This window comes from Citrus clementina, unplaced genomic scaffold (genome assembly GCF_000493195.1).
Source record: "Citrus clementina cultivar Clemenules unplaced genomic scaffold, Citrus_clementina_v1.0 scaffold_6, whole genome shotgun sequence".
Classification (NCBI taxonomy): domain Eukaryota; kingdom Viridiplantae; phylum Streptophyta; class Magnoliopsida; order Sapindales; family Rutaceae; genus Citrus; species Citrus x clementina.
Window position 1 is genome coordinate 12,376,996 of NW_006262139.1, and position 18,374 is coordinate 12,395,369.

Below are 18,374 nucleotides of genomic sequence, written 5' to 3' on the forward strand. Positions count from 1 at the left end.
TTAGAGTTTTAATTAGTCCAAAATAGTAAGTTTAGAATTTTAATTAGTCCAAAATCGTGAGTTTTTGTAATTATTAAGGAAAGTCAAGAATAGATCTAATCTTGCCCATAGAATTATTTAATTACCACATGTCTAAATCTCTTACAAAGATTTAAGAAAGATTAGATTAAGAGAGGATCCAAATGCAATTTATATGGTCAATAATTTCAGGTTATACAAAATAAATTGATTAAAATTGTGTGGTTTCAAGATTCATATCATCTCCTAATCTAATGTTTCTTAATATTTATTGGAGATTTGAACACGTCGTTTAAAGAATTGAGGCTAAAAACTAAAAAGAATTGGGCTTTGATCAAAGCGAATACATACGACCTAATCTAGATAAGATTAGTGAAGCACAAACTACTTGTTAAAATCATTAATAACCAAATTGATAAAGTTATGGTGGGTTCACCACTTTAGTTTTGTAAAATCCCACATCAAAATCCTTATTAATTAGGCACCTAAACTCTTGAATATTTAATATTAAAGTCCCACAATCGCCGCCTACAAAGACTGAACTTCTATCGCCTATCAACTATATCTCTCGATACTTCTTTTCTATTTATTAATCGAAAAATATTCTTTTCTATTTAGTAAGGTGAGCTACTTACTATGGAAGTGGATCCCTATAGGTTCGCAACTAAAGGCCTTTTCACAATAGTGTTAAGAACAACCACTCCCATACCCATTAATTACTATGTATATGTTGGAGTTTTTTTAGTAATATAATAAATCAGCAACAAAAGCTTATCAATAATAAACTATTAACAAGGTACCAGAAGTAATTTGTTTTATTCTAAATTTTTTTCTCTATTCATAATTTGTTATGAGCACAATAGTTAATTTTATGTGGATAGTTTAATTTTTATTGCTTGCGTTTATTTATGCTTTACCATTATTATATTTTTATATTGTTAGTTTATTATGTTGTTAATTTAATTGTTTATAACAATTTTAATTTATAATTTTAATTTATATGAATGGTTCTATATTACCACTTATGTTGTTATTATTTGATTAGAATGTTATTATTATGCTACAAAATGGCTTGTTTACTTTATTTTCTTATATGACTGGTTTAATCGCCTGTCAAGTTATTTTAATACATTAAAATTTTTTTTTGAATATATTTGTCTTTAAATATTATTTTTGTACCCTAACATAGATGAGAAGGTGAGAATTTAAGTTTTAAAGTATGATTTTAAAAGTTCTAAATAAATGCATTAGGTATCTACATATTTCATAATTTTTACTTTTTTATATTTATACTTATATTGTGATACTCATTTTTTTTCCTTTGATTACTAATACAAGGTTTTTGAAAAATGAAAAATTTTACGAATCCACAAATCTCAGCTATTAAAGTTTTTAGAAGGAACTACCTTCCTTGAGTGTTGGATGCAAAAATGCACCTGCAAACTATGGGCCTGGCAGACATTACAGTATAAGGAAATGAAAAATCCTTATAGAAAAAGTCAAAAGCTATGATTTTCCTTTGCCATCGTTTTCATAAGAGTTTGGAAGCTCAATATCTAATGGTGAAGCATCTGTTAAATTTGTGGAATAACCTTAAGTATATTTTTAACCACCAGAGGGATATTTTCCTTTCAAAAGCAAAGCATAAGTGGCTAAACCTGAGGTTATAAGACTATACAAAAGTCTCTGGCTATAACTTTATTCTATTTTACATCACCTCAGAACTTGTAGCACACATGCATACAAGTGACTAAAGCCATGAGGCGGCAACCTGCTTGCTTCTTTAAGGCCTCATGCATGCTTTACTTTTATGCTTCACATGCTTGCTTGAATCGGTGGGCATATATAATGTAAAGCAATTGAAACTGCTCTCATTGTTTGACAAAATTGAGAAACTGAGAGTGAAAAAGAAGTTGAAAAGATTAATTGAGAGGAAACGTTACATGAAATGGAATTGTGTAGTTAGAGTTATATTTGTTGGGTTATTGGGCAACAAATTTGTGAAATTTAAGTAGTTATGATTTAGTCTGCATTATACGTGTTAGTTTATATATCAATTCTAACAGTTAATTATTGAATCCTATATTTTAGAAGAAATCAAGAATCCAAAAACCCATAAGAGCCTTACCAAATCCTTGAAGTGAAACAAGTACTATGAGAGGATTACTATTATTACTATTATGTATTCCATATAGCATTTAAGTTTGATAGTATTATTTGGTACCATGTTATGATTATGTGTACTGATAACTCTATGAAATGAGAGTTATCATGACACTTTTAGACTTAAATCAATACTACTTAGAGAGTAAATTATGTGTTTCTATTGCATTTTTGTTACATTTTGCATAAATAATCATTTTAGTCAATCTTAATAAGTTTTGCTCGATTTAAAGTAATTTGTGCTCAAATTGTGTGCATAATTGTAGGTTTCCAGAAGCTTATAATTCATGGAAGGAATGCTATGCAATAGGCTTGTAAAAATAAGGAAAGAACATGGCTACAAAAGAGTTGAAACAAATCTAGAACAGTGCAGTTGCTGTAGATATTGCTGTAGTAATCCTGGAACAACGACAGAGAAAATCCCGCGTGAGATACTTGCAAAATTGCAATCTGCAGTTTTCTAATCTAACTTATGCGCGCCCTAGGCTTCCATTTACCCTAATTTTCAACTATAAAAGAAGCACACATCATAAGGAAAATGGAGAGCCGTCACCCAAGGAGAAAAATACAAAGAAACAAAAGAAAAACAAGATTCAAGAGAGATATTGAAGGCTACACAAGAGGAAAAATTGTAGAGATCAATTGGGAGCTCAATCCTTCTTATTTTTCTCTTATTTTCTCGTTTTCTATTTATTTTTGGAGATTTTTTTCATGGCTGAAACTTTGTTCTTTATTTTTCTTTTGCAAATCATGAACTAAATTTATTTGTAGTTGAGTGATAAATAATTTTGATGGTTTATTGACTAGAAATATGTGTTGCTGCATGTTTGCTGTAGCAGTTTGTTTTTATAGTATTTATTTTATTCGTTATTTCGGTTGATCACCCATTTAATGATACTAGCTAATGAAGAGCCACAAAATGGCCTATCTTAGTGGAACATATTAGAACAATACTTGATCTTAAATGGAGTTTCCCGGATTGAGTTTTACTTGAGTCCCAAAAGGGCCATGCTTGATTTAAGATTAGTGATGAACTAGACATAAGGATTCACCTTGTAGGGTAAATAGAACCTAAGTGCGTAATGCTATATCTTATGTTGGCATAGCAACTGATCACTGTTAGGTTGCATATAGATATAAGATATCCAACATGCGACAGCTGATGATACATAAGGATTCTGCCCAGTGCTGTAGCAAATATTGTAGCAACCGAGCCAAACATTAGAAAAATAGTCAAGACTATTAAGAGAGTTTATTCACTCAACTACTCTATATTCTCATTATTTTTATCCTTAAGTTTGACGTGATAATCTATTTTGTTGCATTTTATTTATTGTGTTTTTATTTTAATTAGTAAATTAGTTTCATCAATTGCTTATTTTATTTTAGCACAAAATCTGCACTGTTAAGATTGCTGTAGCAAATCTGATAACATCAATCCCTGTGGAGACGATCTTGAATACTCATCACTTTATTACTTGTTGTGTACACTTGCACATTGACACTAATAGCATTAGTATTTATACACCAATAAATTTTTGGCGCAGTTGCCGGGGATTGATTCACTAATAGAAATGCTGTCATTTGCGACCAAAATACTGGTCGCAGAATATATAATTTTGGTCGCTAAAATTGATCTACAACCAAAAATTGGTTGTCGCAAACTCGCCACATTATGTCTGTCGAGGAATCTTTTCCGCGACCAATCGTTAAATTCGTCACTGATAATGGCTTTTTGCGACCAAAATACATCGTCACAGATTAATTCATCTTTTGTCGATTGTTATATTTTGCGGCTACTTAATTGGTCGCTGATAAGTTTTCTACGACCAATAACTATTGGTCGCGGTTTTCATGTTTCTGAGACAAAATTTAGCTGTCGCAAAATCATGTTTTCTACGATGAACAATTTTTGGTCGTAGATTAATTATTTTCAAGGTAAGGTAATTCATTCACTTTAGAATATTTTCCGTGGCCATTGACTTTGTGGCTAAATCTTTAAATGTTTGTTTAATTTCTTTTGAGACCACCTATAGTGGTCGCAGAATATAAAATTTTGTCAAATTAATTTTATTTTTTATTTTTATTTTTATTTTTTGCAAAACGAAGCAACATATTAAAAAGAATAAATGTAATCAAATATGTTAAATCTTACATAATCAAATTTAAAACATTAATGAAATTATGAAAAAAAGTTTGACTAATTGAATAACTGGAATAATAATTACATATATAATGTTGGATCACGTTTCTCTTGTCAAATGACATACAAAAGAAGAGTAGTTTGACAACATATGACCAAATGCAAAAGAAACCAAAAGCCAATGATCACTGACAAGTCACTTCCACTTCAGAACACAAAAAAGAGATACCAAGTAACTAAACTAAAAGTCATGGATCAAAAGCATGCAAGTTAGGTAATCAATTAAGGGGCAGTGAACAAGAATTTCTCAATACGATCCAAGCGCTCTTGTTGCTTATTCATGTGCTCCTGTTGCTTATCAACTATTGCACGTGTATCGGTTAATTCAGTTTGGCATTTTTTCAACTCATCACATGTCTTACCCAACTCAGTGCGAGTACTTTCTAATTCATTACGCGTGCTCTCTAACTCTTTTGCTTGACTATCAATGATCCCTCGCATTTCATTTTCTACTTGTGATGATGTTCTAGATCCAAAAGTAGGTAGTGTAGGCCTAAATCCAAAGCCTTTAAAGTTCTTGCCAACAACAAGTTCAACAATTTCTTTAGGTGACAAAGGTGTACCATCTTCAGCAACAGGTTCTTGTTCCATTTCTTTCATCTTTTCCTACAAATGAAATCAGTCAACCATATAGTAAAAGAAAATAAATGTGTAGTACAGATTTCTTAGGCTTCTTTTAACATTTATAGCCAAAATGAAAAAAATAAATAAAAACTAATGTAAAACAATTGAACAACATTACAACTTATTAAATAAAGATAAAATTTTGCCAATAAAAGTCTTTGAAGCTTTTATTCTAATTCAACATTCCTTACTCATTTATAATTTGTATTCTATTTTATATAATAAACCTATCATTAAAATTTCAGAACTAATTAAAATATATTAAATATCCTATTAGAACAATGTTATTTTCATTTAATCATTCTTTTGATTTTAGAGGAAAAATGTTTCCAACATATATTTATTGCAAAGAGAATCATAGTTTATTATACTTACATAGTCATGTTGTGCTTCTGCATTGCTCCAACCTTTCTTGATGCTAAAATGTGTGATATAAAAGAGTTCAATCTCATTAGGTTGCTCTCCAGTGGCTTTCCTCTAGTTTATTATGCAACAAAATTAAAAAAAAATTAAGACAAGTATCTACACTTTAGTAGAGGTAGAATAGAAACACAAATCATTATTCAAGTAATAATCAACATCAAACCACAAATACTAATCTGCAGCTAATAATTTCAAAAGTTAATTTCAACCCATTATAGGTCACCATCAGCAATATCATCCAGAAAAAAAAATTGTCTAAAGATTTATCAACTACTCTCAAGCATTAACACATACACAAATCATTCTAGAATTCCATAACAATTGCCTAATAGTATAGTAACATAAATCAGAAACTAGAAAGTGTAAGACCATCCAAATTAGAGTGTAAATACAATCTTTAACTTACTTTTTTTTCACGATGGCCAAGAAATGACAATGATCTACCTCGGTGATTGTACTTGAGTTTTTTGCGATTACCAACATTTTTTCTTGCTCTTTCCTTCATGTAAGATTTTTGTTTTAAAAACAAATCATTCATAACTTCTACAAAATTAAAATTAATAACAAAAGATAAGTTACCTTGAACTCGTCACTCTCAAAGTGATTACATACCAAGCCCAATCTTGTTGAGAGTTCTTTCTATATGCATGTTGACGTGCTTCAGATGGTGTTGCATACTTTTTGAAGTGTTTGTGACAATTATATCTATGATCTGAATATCGCTTAGCCATAGAACTATTCACATAGTTGAGTATATGTGGCATTGACATGTCAAATTCAAATTTTGTCTAAAAAGGACAATAAAACAAGTCTCTCAGCTATTAGAATATTCACTTATTTAATCCTTAGATAAAAGCTATTTGCTTATAAGTTTAATAGTTATTTATATTAAATAAAATCTTTCAAAGTCAATTTCACTTACCAACAATCACTCAAACACAACCTTTTTTTCTTCATCAGGAATCGCACACCAACTCTCATATTGTATTGGAGAAAACAGTCTCACAGCAACACCAATCTCATTAGCAAACCTAGAAGCATGATTACATATGGGTCTCCCTTCTTCTTCTGTAAATGATATATGAATCCTTTCTCCAGCTTGTAATAATCGATCCAACCCCACTCCTCAAGACGGGCCACGTCCTTTTCTTTTGGTTTTTTTTATAAACTAACTGCATTATAATAATAAAAAAAATAAAAAGACTGCAATTAGATGAAACATGTTCGTCATAACATTTCTACTCATAAAAATAGCAATACCTTCTGGTAGGACATTAGAAGATGAGTTAGAAGATGCATGAATAATATTGGCAATGGTCTGATGCCTTCCAGGAGCCATGCAATCTGCGTACACAACAAAATATTTAAATTATATAGATTATAAGATAAAAGAATGAAAGAACAATTTAATTTATGCACATAATTCATTAAAAGTAAAAAATTACTTACTTGAACTTAGCATCACATAACTAATTATCTACATCAGTGTCATCATCACTATTTAAAGTTGGTTCATCATCATGATTGTCACTTAATGTTTGATCTTCATCAGTGCAATCATCTATGAATTCAGAATCATCATTATGTATGATATGTTCTTGAGAAGGCACAAAATTTGCTTCCAAAACAGTTGGCTCTGCATCTTGCCTACTAAATTGTTGTGTCTCAAAATTAACATCTTCTATAACAATATGAATTGGTGTTTCAATATTGTTTATATCAGCTTCTCTATTCCCTTCTATCTCTGGGACATCCTATATATGTCTATGTTGTGATTTTTCCACAACTTTCCAATGAGATCCAAATTTAGGGTCATTCACATAAAAAAATTGTTGTGCTTGAGTTGCCAAAATAAAAGGATCATTCTTATACCATTTATGGGACACATTTATGCAAGTTAAGGTAAGATCTTTTTGAATTCTTTTCCTCTTAGCATTTATGTCAAACCACTCACACACACAAACAATATCACTTGATTTTGAAACAAATACTGCAACTCAAGCACATCAACTAAAACACCATAAAATTCTATTTCTTTATAGTCATGTTCCCCAACCACAACAATGCCATTATTTTGAGTTGTCAATCGATTATCACGGTCAAAGGTGTGATACCGAACTCCATTAACGTCACAGCCTGAGTATGACCTAACACGGAGATCAGGTCCACATGCTAGGGCATACAATTCATTAGTAGCTGCAATTGACCTTTTATGACGCAATGATATCATCTACATGGCAAAAGAAGACATAATCATATATATAATCTACCTTAAATTATATAATCTATATAACTTAGGCATACTCACACGCTCTTTAAACCACCTAGGAAAGTGATTCTGTTGCCTTTGTAATAAATTAGCATTACTTTCCATCTTCAATTGGTTAAAGTGTTCACTGCATGTACTTATTAAATAAGAGTCAAAGCTACGAAAATGATAATTTCTTAGAAATAAATAAGCTATACACTCCACTTACTTCAAGTATGGTTGTAATTCTTCGCAGTTATTTAAGATATACCAATGTGCTGCTTCATGTTGTTGTTGAGATAGTTCGAGAAAACTTTTTCCCCCAAATGGGCAAGCCTTTTGAGCAAAAACTGATAGTCCATTATTATTTTGCCCCTCTTGAGTTTCATCATTAATATGCCCATCAAGATTAAACTTTGTTTCAATATCACAAAGATACATTGAGCAAAATGTCATAGACTCATTTACAATATAAGCCTCAGCTATTGAACTTTCCGGATGAGCTTTATTTTTCACAAAATTCTTCAAAAAACCCAAAAATCTGTGGTGATAATAATAAAAAAAAATATTGATAAATATATGTGTATGGGAAAAGTAAATACTTAGTAATCATGTAAACTTATAGTTATTACCTTTCAATAGGGTACATCCAATTGTAACCAACTGGGCCGACAATTTTGGCTTCACAAGGCAAATGAACCGGCAAATGAACCATCACATCAAAAAATGCTAAGGGGAAGATCCTTTCAAGCTTACAAAGAACTAGGAAAATCCCTTTTTCTAGTTTGTCCAGATCTGAAACTTTTAAGGTCTTTGCACATAAATCTTGAAAAAATTTACACAGCTCTACTAAGGCAGTACATACATCATTCGGCAAAAATGCACGTATGCCTATTGGAATAAGTCGCTTTAATAAAACATGACAGTCATGACTTTTTAAGCCAGATAATTTACCATCATTTACATTGACACATCTGCTGACATTGGATGCGTAGCCTTCAGGTAATTTCACCAACTTCAAGAACTTACAAAATTGTTTTCTCTCATCACTTGTCAAAGTATAACATGCTGGAGGTTTAATATATTTATTTCCTCCAAGCTGCAAGTGTAATTCCTTTCTAATATCCAGGATTTCCAAGTCTAAATGGGCCTTGTTTGTGTCTTTTGTCTTTCCCTCTATATTTAATAAAGTACCCAAAAGACTATCACATATATTCTTCTCTATGTGCATAACATCAAGCTTGTGTCTTAATTTCAGACTCGACCAATAAGGCAGCTAAAAAAAAATACTTTTTTTAGTCCAATTAAGCTCATTAGGTGATCGCTTCCTCTTCCTATCTAAGTTGTTTTCATTTTTTCCAAATTTAGTACGAGGTAGCTGCTGTAATTGGCATAAAATATCATCTCCTGTGAACATTCTAGGTGGAGACCTATGTTCTGGCTCACCATCAAATTCTCTACTATTTCGACAACTATGGCCAACACGTAAATAACGACGATGACCCATATAACATATTTTGTTTATTAATTTTTTTGATTTGGTGTCTTTATTACAAACATGACAAGCCTTGTACCCTTTTGTACTCCATCAAGACAAGTCACCATAGGCAGGAAAGTCATTTACGGTCCACAACACTACTGCATGCATGCGAAAATATTGTTCCTTTGAGACATCATATGTTTATACACCCACATCCCATAATTCTTTCAATTCTTCCACCAATGGACGTAGATATGCATCAATATCTTTTCCAGGTGATTTAGGTCCTGGAATAAGTAATGACATCATAAGAAAATGTTCTTTCATACATTTCCAAGGTGGGAGATTGTAAGGAAAAACCAAAACTGGCCACATACTATATGAGTTATTTATATTTCCAAAAGGATTGAATCCATCAGTTGCAAGTTATAGCCTAACATTCCGAGGTTCTTGAGCAAACCAACGATGTTTCTGATCAAAATCCTTCCACCCTTCAGCATCTGCAGGATGTCTTAGAACCCCATCTATGTCAATACGTTTTTCTTTATGCCATCGCATATCAACAGCTGTGTGCTTTGACATAAACAACCTCTTTAACCTTGGTTTCAATGGGAAATAACGTAACACCTTTTGCAGAACTTTTTTACCGTTCCCATCATTATTTTTATATCTTGACTTACCACATTCTGGACAGTGATCTCTACCTTCATGTTCTTTCCAAAATAGAGCACAATTATACTTACACACATGAATTGTTTCATATCCTAACCCCAAATCTCGTAACATTTTTTTAGCATCATAATGAGATGCTGGAATGTTGGCACATGCTGGAAAAGCCTTTTCTAATATTTGCAACAACATGTCAAAAGATTTATTACTTCATCTATTCAATACCTTAATGTGCATCAACTTCACTAGGAAAGTTAAGGCTGAAAATGTCTTGCAACCAGGGTAAAGTTCCTTTTGAGCCTCATCAAACAACTCACCAAATTTGTCAGCATTTATATGAACACCAGATGCATTACTATTATTTGACTCATCTAAACCACAATCCATTTGCATTGGCCCCTCTATTTCATTCAACATCTCTAACATCTCATCATCTTCTACCTCTTCAATATGAGAAGTATCATTAATTGAACTTGGAGTTTGAATATAACTTGATAAATCAATTTCTTCACCGTGAAATACCCATCTTTGGTAATTAAATGACATACCATGTCTATACAAATGTCTTTCGACATCATCCAGTGATTTCAACTCCATATTCTGACAATTTCTACATGGACATCTAGTTTTCCCTTCTTCATTTAAATGATTCTCAGCCAAATTCACAAAAGCCTTGACACCATCCACATATTCCTTACACAAACGATTTGAAATTCGCATCCAACTTTTATCAATCTGTGTGTTCTGTTAATATTATTTTAGTTAAAGGAAATATTTAGTTTCAAGAAACATGCAACGATGATACATTACTTAGATTAAACAACCGTGAATTGATAGATATATTTTTATTTAATTATTTCATAAAGAATTAATTATAAAGACAAAATAATAAAGAAGCCTATAAAAAAATAATATGGACACAATTTTTCAAAGTCTTATAAAAAAAATAAAGACATAATTTTTTAAAGTATCGTCATATTACCTGACTGAGCAAAGGACTTCAATTTTTGGCAGTGAAGAAACTATTCCATGTGAAATTTTACTCTTATGATAATAGACCAAGACTCAAATTTTCATGTTGATAATTAAACTAATTTTTTCGTTAGATTTAAAAAAATTAGGAAAAATTCATAATTTTAAATTAATATAACTTTATATGATAATGTTTTAATATGAAAATTGATTATAATATTCTCTCAAAAAAATTTATTTCATGTAAGATAACATATATATGACCATTTATTCTATGCAAATTACAATAGTATTTGTGGACCATTAAATTAACTCTTTTGGAATAATTGAGATATATTGTTTAGTATAAGAAATTTATAATTAAACACAACCAACCCGCAGATTCAAAGTCAACAAGGTTGCTAACCATGCATGTGCATAAAGCAAAAGGACCTGTGGGTGTGTGTACATGTATATCATGAGCAAGCACAATAATGAAAAAAAAACATAGAGTTTGTGTTTAAAAGAATATATTAGTGAATAAAAATAAAGAAGTAAAAAATTAATTGCCTTTTGTTCTATAAAATAATGATGAATTATTTATTCTTATAAATACAAATAATATTTGAATATTCTATAGCGGAATCACCAACTTATCCTAAATGTTGACTTCAACATTATTTATCATATGCTTGTTTTCTATGACAGTAGAATTATTGCTTTATGACAGTAGAATTATTGCTTTCCAATCAAATGAAATTCCACTGCAAAAATAGAATTCGTTCAAAATATGAACTTTCTGAGACGAAATTGATCTGGCCACAAAAACAATCTCTTCGGCTATAATCCTTTTTGTGACTAGAAAAATATTTGTCACAAATTTATCACTTTTCTCGACCAAATATATTGGCCACAAAATCTTATCGTAGAAAGTGTATTTACTATGGCCAAATTATTGTGTTGTCGCAAATATACGACATTCTGCGACCTATTAATATTTATCTCAGATAATTTTATCTGTGGCCAAGACATGGTCGCAATAGATGAAATAATTGTCGCAAAAAACTTTACACATTTGAGTTTACCCATCCTTTATAATCCACGACCATTGATTGGTATGGTCGTTGAAAATAAGATTTAGTGGCAAAAATCATGTGGTCGCAAAAAGATTGGTCGTAAATGACAACATTTCTACTAGTGATTGTTAATTGTGATTTGTGAAATTAGTTTTAACGGTGCTAATTTTTTATTTTATTTTAATTTGTTTATTTTGTTGACATAGGTGATCTAGCAACCCTTGCATGCTCAAATATAAATCTGTTGACTTCCAGTTTGATCCAGAAATTAAAAGAACTATAACGAGATTAAGAAGAGAGCATCGGGAATTACAAGCTGCTGTAGCAATGGATGATTTGCAAGATTTGAGAAACTTGAAACGTAGAGAGGAGATACAACCAGTCAATGTACATGAAGGTCTGAATGGACAATGTGATCAAAAGCAACCAGAAAACAATAACATTATTCACATGGCGAATGATAGAGATAGAGCCATTCGAGACTACGCAGTGTTGACTCCTCAGGCCATACATTCGGGAATAGTTAGACCCGACGTTCAAGCTGACAATTTTGAGCTCAAACCCGTGATGTTTCAGATGCTTTAAACAATGGGGCAATTTAATGGTTTGCCATCCGAAGATCCTCATCTACACCTTAAGTCATTTTTGGAAGTAAGTGATGCTTTCAAGATTGCTGGAGCATCGCAAAAAGCATTGAGACTCAGACTTTTCCCGTTTTTTTTGAGAGATCGAGCAAGAGCATGGTTGAATTCTCTACCACCAGATTCTATCACTACATGGAATTATTTGGCTAACAAATTTTTAATGATATACTTCCCACCAACCAAGAATGCAAAGTTGAGGAACGAGATCACATCTTTCCATCAACTTGAAGATGAAAGCTTGTGTGATGCATGAGAGAGATTTAAGGAGTTACTCAGGAGATGTCCTCATCATGGTATTCCTTGTTGCATACAATTGGAAACTTTCTATAATGGTCTCAACCCAATCACTAGATTGATGGTGGACACTTCAACAAATGGGGCCTTGTTATCTAAGTCTTACAATGAAGCTTATGAAATTTTGGAGAGAATAGCCAACAATAACTATCAGTGGCCATCAACCAGATAAGCTGCAGCAAGAGGAACAGTAGGAGTTCATAACGTAGATGTCTTGACAGCATTGTCAGCCCAAGTAACTTCATTAACAAAGATGGTAAAGGCTATGACTATTGCTCCAACAACTGTTAACCAAACTTCTAATATGTCTTGTGTTTATTGTAGAAAAGGGCATTTATTTGACAATTGTCCTAGTAATCCAGCTTCGGTTAACTATATGGGCAGCTTCAATAGACAGAACCAGGACAATCCATATTCAAACACTTACAACCCTGGATAGAGACAATACCCAAAATTTTCATAGAGTTATCAGAACCAGACTGCTGCAGCACCTAGTGGACAGAATAGACTTGCTCAACCACTTGGATTTTATCAGCAAAATCAAGAGCAAAGAAACATCAACAATGATCAACTCAGCTCCCTTGAAGGTTTGATTAAGGATTATATTGTGAAGAATGAAGCATTTGTCCAAAGTCATATTGTATCTTTGAGAAACTTAAAAAATTAAATTAGACAGCTTGCTACAGCAATAAGCAACAGACCTCAAGGCAGTTTACCCAGCAACATAGAGAACCCAAGAAGAGAAGAGAAATAGCACTGCAAAGTGATTAACTTGAGATCTGGAAACCATGTTGATAGTCTCATTGCTGTACCAGAAAGAAAAGCTGAGTCCACTTTAATCCAGAAAGAAAGTCAAAGTGAAAAAGAGCCGCAATACTCCACTTCACAGCACACTGATGAGAGCAGTCAAGCTGCAACATTTGCCGAAAATGATGATCCAACATCTGTGGATAATAAGGCCGTGGCACCAACCCAGAACATAACAAAAGAGAAGCAGTCTACACAACCTGCTGCAGCACAGCAGTTTAGGCACCCACCACCATTCCCTTAAAGATTTCAAAAGCAACAACAAGATAAGCAGTTCAGCAAAATCTTGGGAGTGCTGAAACAACTACATATCAATATCCCTTTTGTGGAAGCTCTAGAGCAAATGCCAAACTATGCGAAATTTTTTAAGGATATCTTGACAAAGAAAAGAAGACTTGGAGAGTTTGAAACAATTGCTCTAACATAAGAGTGCAGCCGACTGCTTCAGAGTAAGATACCACAGAAGATGAAGGATCCAGGAGGCTTCACAATCCCATGCTCCATAGGCACTGAATACAATGGCAAACCACTTTGTGATCTGGGAGCTAGCATCAATCTCATGCCTTTATCATTGTTTAAGCAATTGAGAGTTGGTGAATATAGACCAACAACAGTGACTCTACAACTTGCTGACCGATCTCATGCCAATCCAGAAGGGAAGATTGAAGATGTGTTGGTGAATATGGATAAATTTATTTTTTCGGTGGATTTCATTGTGCTAGACTTTGAGGCAGACAAAGAAGTGTCAATCATTCTAGGAAGACCTTTCTTAGCCACGGGAAAGACTCTAATTGATGTTAAAAAAGGAGAATTAACCATGAGGGTGAATGACCAGCAAGTTACATTCAATGTGCTGGATGCCATGAAGAGTCCCGATGAGATTGAAGATTGTAATTTTATCAGTGTTGTAGACTTAGTTGTAGCAGAGAGATTACACAGTTGCTGCAGTAAAGAAAAAATCAATGATGTAACAATTGAAGAACTTGATGATGAAGATCATAGAGCAACTAACATAGCATGGTCAGAGGAGAAGCAACCCTTCAGAATTGACGAGCAAATCCAGCAAAGGGAACTCACTCCAGACCAACAAGAATTCAAGGTTAATGGGCCAAGAGCGAAGCACTATATGGGAGATGATGTGAACAGCCTAAGGAAGGATCTAGGTTGAGGAAAAAAGAAAGGTCAGGCTGAAAGACCTAAAATCAAGCGCTAATTAGGAGGCAACCCAATAAGGGAAGTTGTTTCAAGTTTTTAAAGTAGTAAATTTAGTTTAAAGTTATTTAATTTGTCTTTTTGTTTATTTTTTATTTTTTTAAATGTGCATCTAATTTTTTTTTGTCTTTGTGTTAAATTGCAGCAAGTTAAAAAAAAAAGAAAAAAATGCAAAAAAAAAGAGCAGGAATGAATTGCTACAGCATTACTTACAGCATGACATATAGCAAAAGATTCTCAAACAACAAAGGCATTTCTTACTTTTGCAGCAGCAAATGGATTGATTAGATTTTATGATAAGGAGCGTTTGAGAAGTTGATCAAAGAAGAAGTGACCCTTTACAGCCTGTGCTGCAGCAGTGCTTCCAACAACAGGGTAGTCCCCCTAACTGCTAGTTTATTTTACTTCTTGCTGCAAAACTTTTCTTTTATTTAGTTTTAATTTTCTAATTCATTCTGCATGTCATTTTATTGATCTGGTTTATGTGGTTTTGTTTTGTGTGCTTGTGAGGACACAACACCACTCAAGTTTGGAGGGGTTGTGTTTCTGAGTGCATGTGTTGTGTAAAGCTCTGTTATCTAAAATTTGTGTATGGATTTGAAAACCTAATGAAGATGAATTGAGTGTTATTCAGTATTTATGAGAAAGCCAAGTAGAGATAGTTATAGATGGAGGTTGAACTTCTGTCCCGACACTTAGACTTTGGTTGAGTTTTATGAGATTGTTGTAGTAGAGCCAGATAAACCAAAAAAGAGTAGAAAATATCTCAAGTTTAGGGGAAAATTTTGGTTGGATTGTGCCTGTTATCAAATAAATTCTGCTCCAATGGTTTAAGTTGTTGAGTAACCAGGGTTGAGTATGCACCTCATATGCAAACTTGAGTCCAAAGGCAACACGAGCTACGAGCAGTGCTGCAGCAATTATAAAAAAAAAAGAAAAAAAGAAGAAGAAAAGCAAAAAAAAATAGTGATAAAGAGGTCCGCTGCCTAGGATACTGAGTAACCTGGTCTGTTCATGAGCCTCATGTTTAGCCTTGAGTCAAAGGCATCCAAAGGTATGACCTAGATATAACATCCTAGATGTATTGTTGTAGCAACTCTGACATGTACTTTGAGTGAGTAATTGGGTGTCGTCATTACAAGTGATATGCATTCACATGAAACCTCAATATTGCATTGAAGGGTTTAACTGAAAAAAAAATAATTATGCTTGTTGTAGCACAGTTTGAGTTTATACCTTTGAATTATATATGTCTGTGTAATGTTGTAGCACCTCTGGAATTTGATCAAAGTGGCACACACACACTTTGGACAGAATGAAGCCAGAGTCTAGAACTAAACTGCTAAGGCTATTTTGCATGATTAAGAGTGTGATTGAGGGTGGAAGAATTCTTACAAATTTGATGACAGAGCTAAGTTATTTGTTGAATGATTGTGTGATTGAAGTGTTAGTGTTATTGCCATTACTTGAGGACAAGTAATGGTTTAAGTTTGGGGGTGTGATAACTCTATGAAATGAGAGTTATCATGGCACTTTTAGACTTAAATCAATATTACTTAGAGAGTAAATTATGTGTTTCTAATGCATTTTTGTTACATTTTGCATAAATAATCATTTTAGTCAATCTTAATAAGTTTTGCTCGATTTAAAGTAATTTGTGCTCAAATTGTGTACATAATTGTAGGTTTCCAGAAGCTTATAATTCATGGAAGGAATGCTATGCAATAGGCTTGTAAAAATAAGGAAAGAACATGGCTACAAAAGAGTTGAAACAAATCTGGAACAGTGCAGTTGCTGTAGATATTGTTGTAGCAACCATTGCTGTAGCAATCCTGGAACAACGACAGAGAAAATCCCGCGTGAAATACTTGCAAAATTGTAATCTGCAGTTTCCTAATCTGACTTATGCGCGCCCTAGGCTTCCGTTTACCCTAATTTTCACCTATAAAAGAAGCACACATCATAAAGAAAAGGGAGAGCCATCACCCAAGGAGAAAAATACAAAGAAATAAAAGAAAAACAAGATTCAAGAGAGATATTGAAGGCTACACAAGAGGAAAAATTACAGAGATCAATTGGGAGCTCAATCCTTCTTATTCTTCTCTTGTTTTCTCGTTTTCTATTTATTTTTGGAGATTTGTTTCATGGCTAAAACTTTGTTTTTTATTTTTCTTTTGCAAATCATGAACTAAATTTATTTGTAGTTGAGTGATAAATAAATTTGATGGTTTATTAACTGGAAATATGTGTTCCTGCATGTTTGCTGTAGCAGTTTGTTTTTATAGTATTTATTTTATTCGTTATTTCGATTGATCACCCATTTAATGATACTAGCTAATGAAGAGCCGCAAAAGGGCCTATCTTAGTGGAACATATCAGAACAATACTTGATCTTAAATTGAGTTTTCTGGATTGAGTTTTACTTGAGTCCCAAAAGGGTCATGCTTGATTTAAGATTAGTGATGAACTAGACATAAGGATTCACCTTATAAGGTAAATAGAACCTAAGTATGTAATGCTATATCTTATGTTGGCATAGCAACTGATCATTGTTAGGTTGCATATAGATATAAGATATCCAACATGCGATGGCTGAGGATACATAAGGATTTTGCCCAGTGCTGTAGCAAATGTTGTAACAATCGAGCCAAACATTAGAAAATAGTCAATACTATTAAGAGAGTTTATTCACTCAACTACTCTATATTCTCATTATTTTTATCCTTGAGTTTGACGTGATAATCTACTTTATTGCATTTTATTTATTGTGTTTTTATTTTAATTAGTAAATTAGTTTCATCAATTGCTTATTTTATTTTAGCACAAAATCTGCACTGTTAAGATTGCTGTAGCAAATCTGATAACATCAATCCCTGTGGAGACGATCTTGAATACTCATAACTTTATTTCTTGTTGTGTACACTTGCACATTGACACTAATAGCATTAGTATTTATACACCAACATGTACGCACAATGTATGATTGTTTAGGTTACGCAATGTGATTGTTAATCACCATATTTGTACCTTTCTATTAGGCGTTGCACATGCATATATAAAGTTAGGTTACCTTGCTCACGCGATGTAGTTATACTCTGCTCGCGTGATGCTGATCCCAACGAGTATGATTGTTATTCCCTTAGGTACCCTTTCGTGAAGTTTGTCATATGTGTATGTATGATCTTAAATGTTTGCTGATGATTATGTTTTGTGCAGGTTATGTCATATATATGATTATTTATAAGCACTAATACACTACTTTTTATGTGTGTATGTGTGTGTCTATATATATATATATAGATTTACAGTGTATGTTTGTATAGTAAGATGTGAATTGTGCAAGTTTTGAATATATTTTCGTATGAGACAGATGTTATCATATAATTATGGTGGAGGCCCCAGCTCAATTTTATATATATTCATTAATTAAGTTTATGCCATGATTTTAGATATTAGATCACATGATTTGCCTAAAATCTTATAGATAATTCAAGTCGTGTCAATTTGGTATCAGAGCATGGTTATAGATTCTACAAGCTATTGCACGATGCATGTATGTTCA

The 18,374-nt window shown here is 32.6% G+C and overlaps 2 protein-coding genes and 1 non-coding gene across 3 annotated transcripts; all 3 read right to left on the reverse strand.

The window, feature by feature from the left end:
* Positions 1-4,393: 4,393 nt before the first annotated feature.
* On the reverse strand, positions 4,394-6,061 carry LOC18039648. Its single transcript, XM_006428906.2, has 4 exons — positions 6,011-6,061; positions 5,838-5,930; positions 5,384-5,485; positions 4,394-4,990 (listed from the first exon to the last, which is right to left on the reverse strand). Exon 4 carries the CDS (start codon positions 4,982-4,984, stop codon positions 4,607-4,609), a length of 378 nt encoding a protein of 125 aa, XP_006428969.2. The 5' UTR covers positions 4,985-4,990; positions 5,384-5,485; positions 5,838-5,930; positions 6,011-6,061; the 3' UTR covers positions 4,394-4,606.
* An 889-nt stretch (positions 6,062-6,950) lies between these two features.
* Positions 6,951-10,845, reverse strand: LOC112097435. The gene is made up of 4 exons (XM_024182743.1): positions 10,811-10,845; positions 8,312-8,360; positions 7,909-8,220; positions 6,951-7,827 (listed from the first exon to the last, which is right to left on the reverse strand). The coding sequence occupies exons 2-4, from the start codon at positions 8,326-8,328 to the stop codon at positions 7,698-7,700; spliced, it is 459 nt and encodes a 152-aa protein (XP_024038511.1). The 5' UTR covers positions 8,329-8,360; positions 10,811-10,845; the 3' UTR covers positions 6,951-7,697.
* A 1,844-nt stretch (positions 10,846-12,689) lies between these two features.
* Positions 12,690-12,796, reverse strand: LOC112097540. The gene has a single exon (XR_002905071.1). It is a non-coding gene; the product is annotated as a small nucleolar RNA R71 (small nucleolar RNA).
* Between the last annotated feature and the right edge of the window lie 5,578 nt (positions 12,797-18,374).

Excerpts from the sequence above, each read along its gene's own strand:
- LOC18039648 (XM_006428906.2), bottom strand. The coding sequence starts at position 4,984 with ATGAAAGAAATGGAACAAGAACCTGTTGCTGAAGATGGTACACCTTTG.
- LOC112097435 (XM_024182743.1), bottom strand. Across the intron at positions 7,828-7,908 it reads GAATTACAACCATACTTGAA|TGAACACTTTAACCAATTGA; the intron begins GTAAGTGGAGTG and ends AAGTACATGCAG.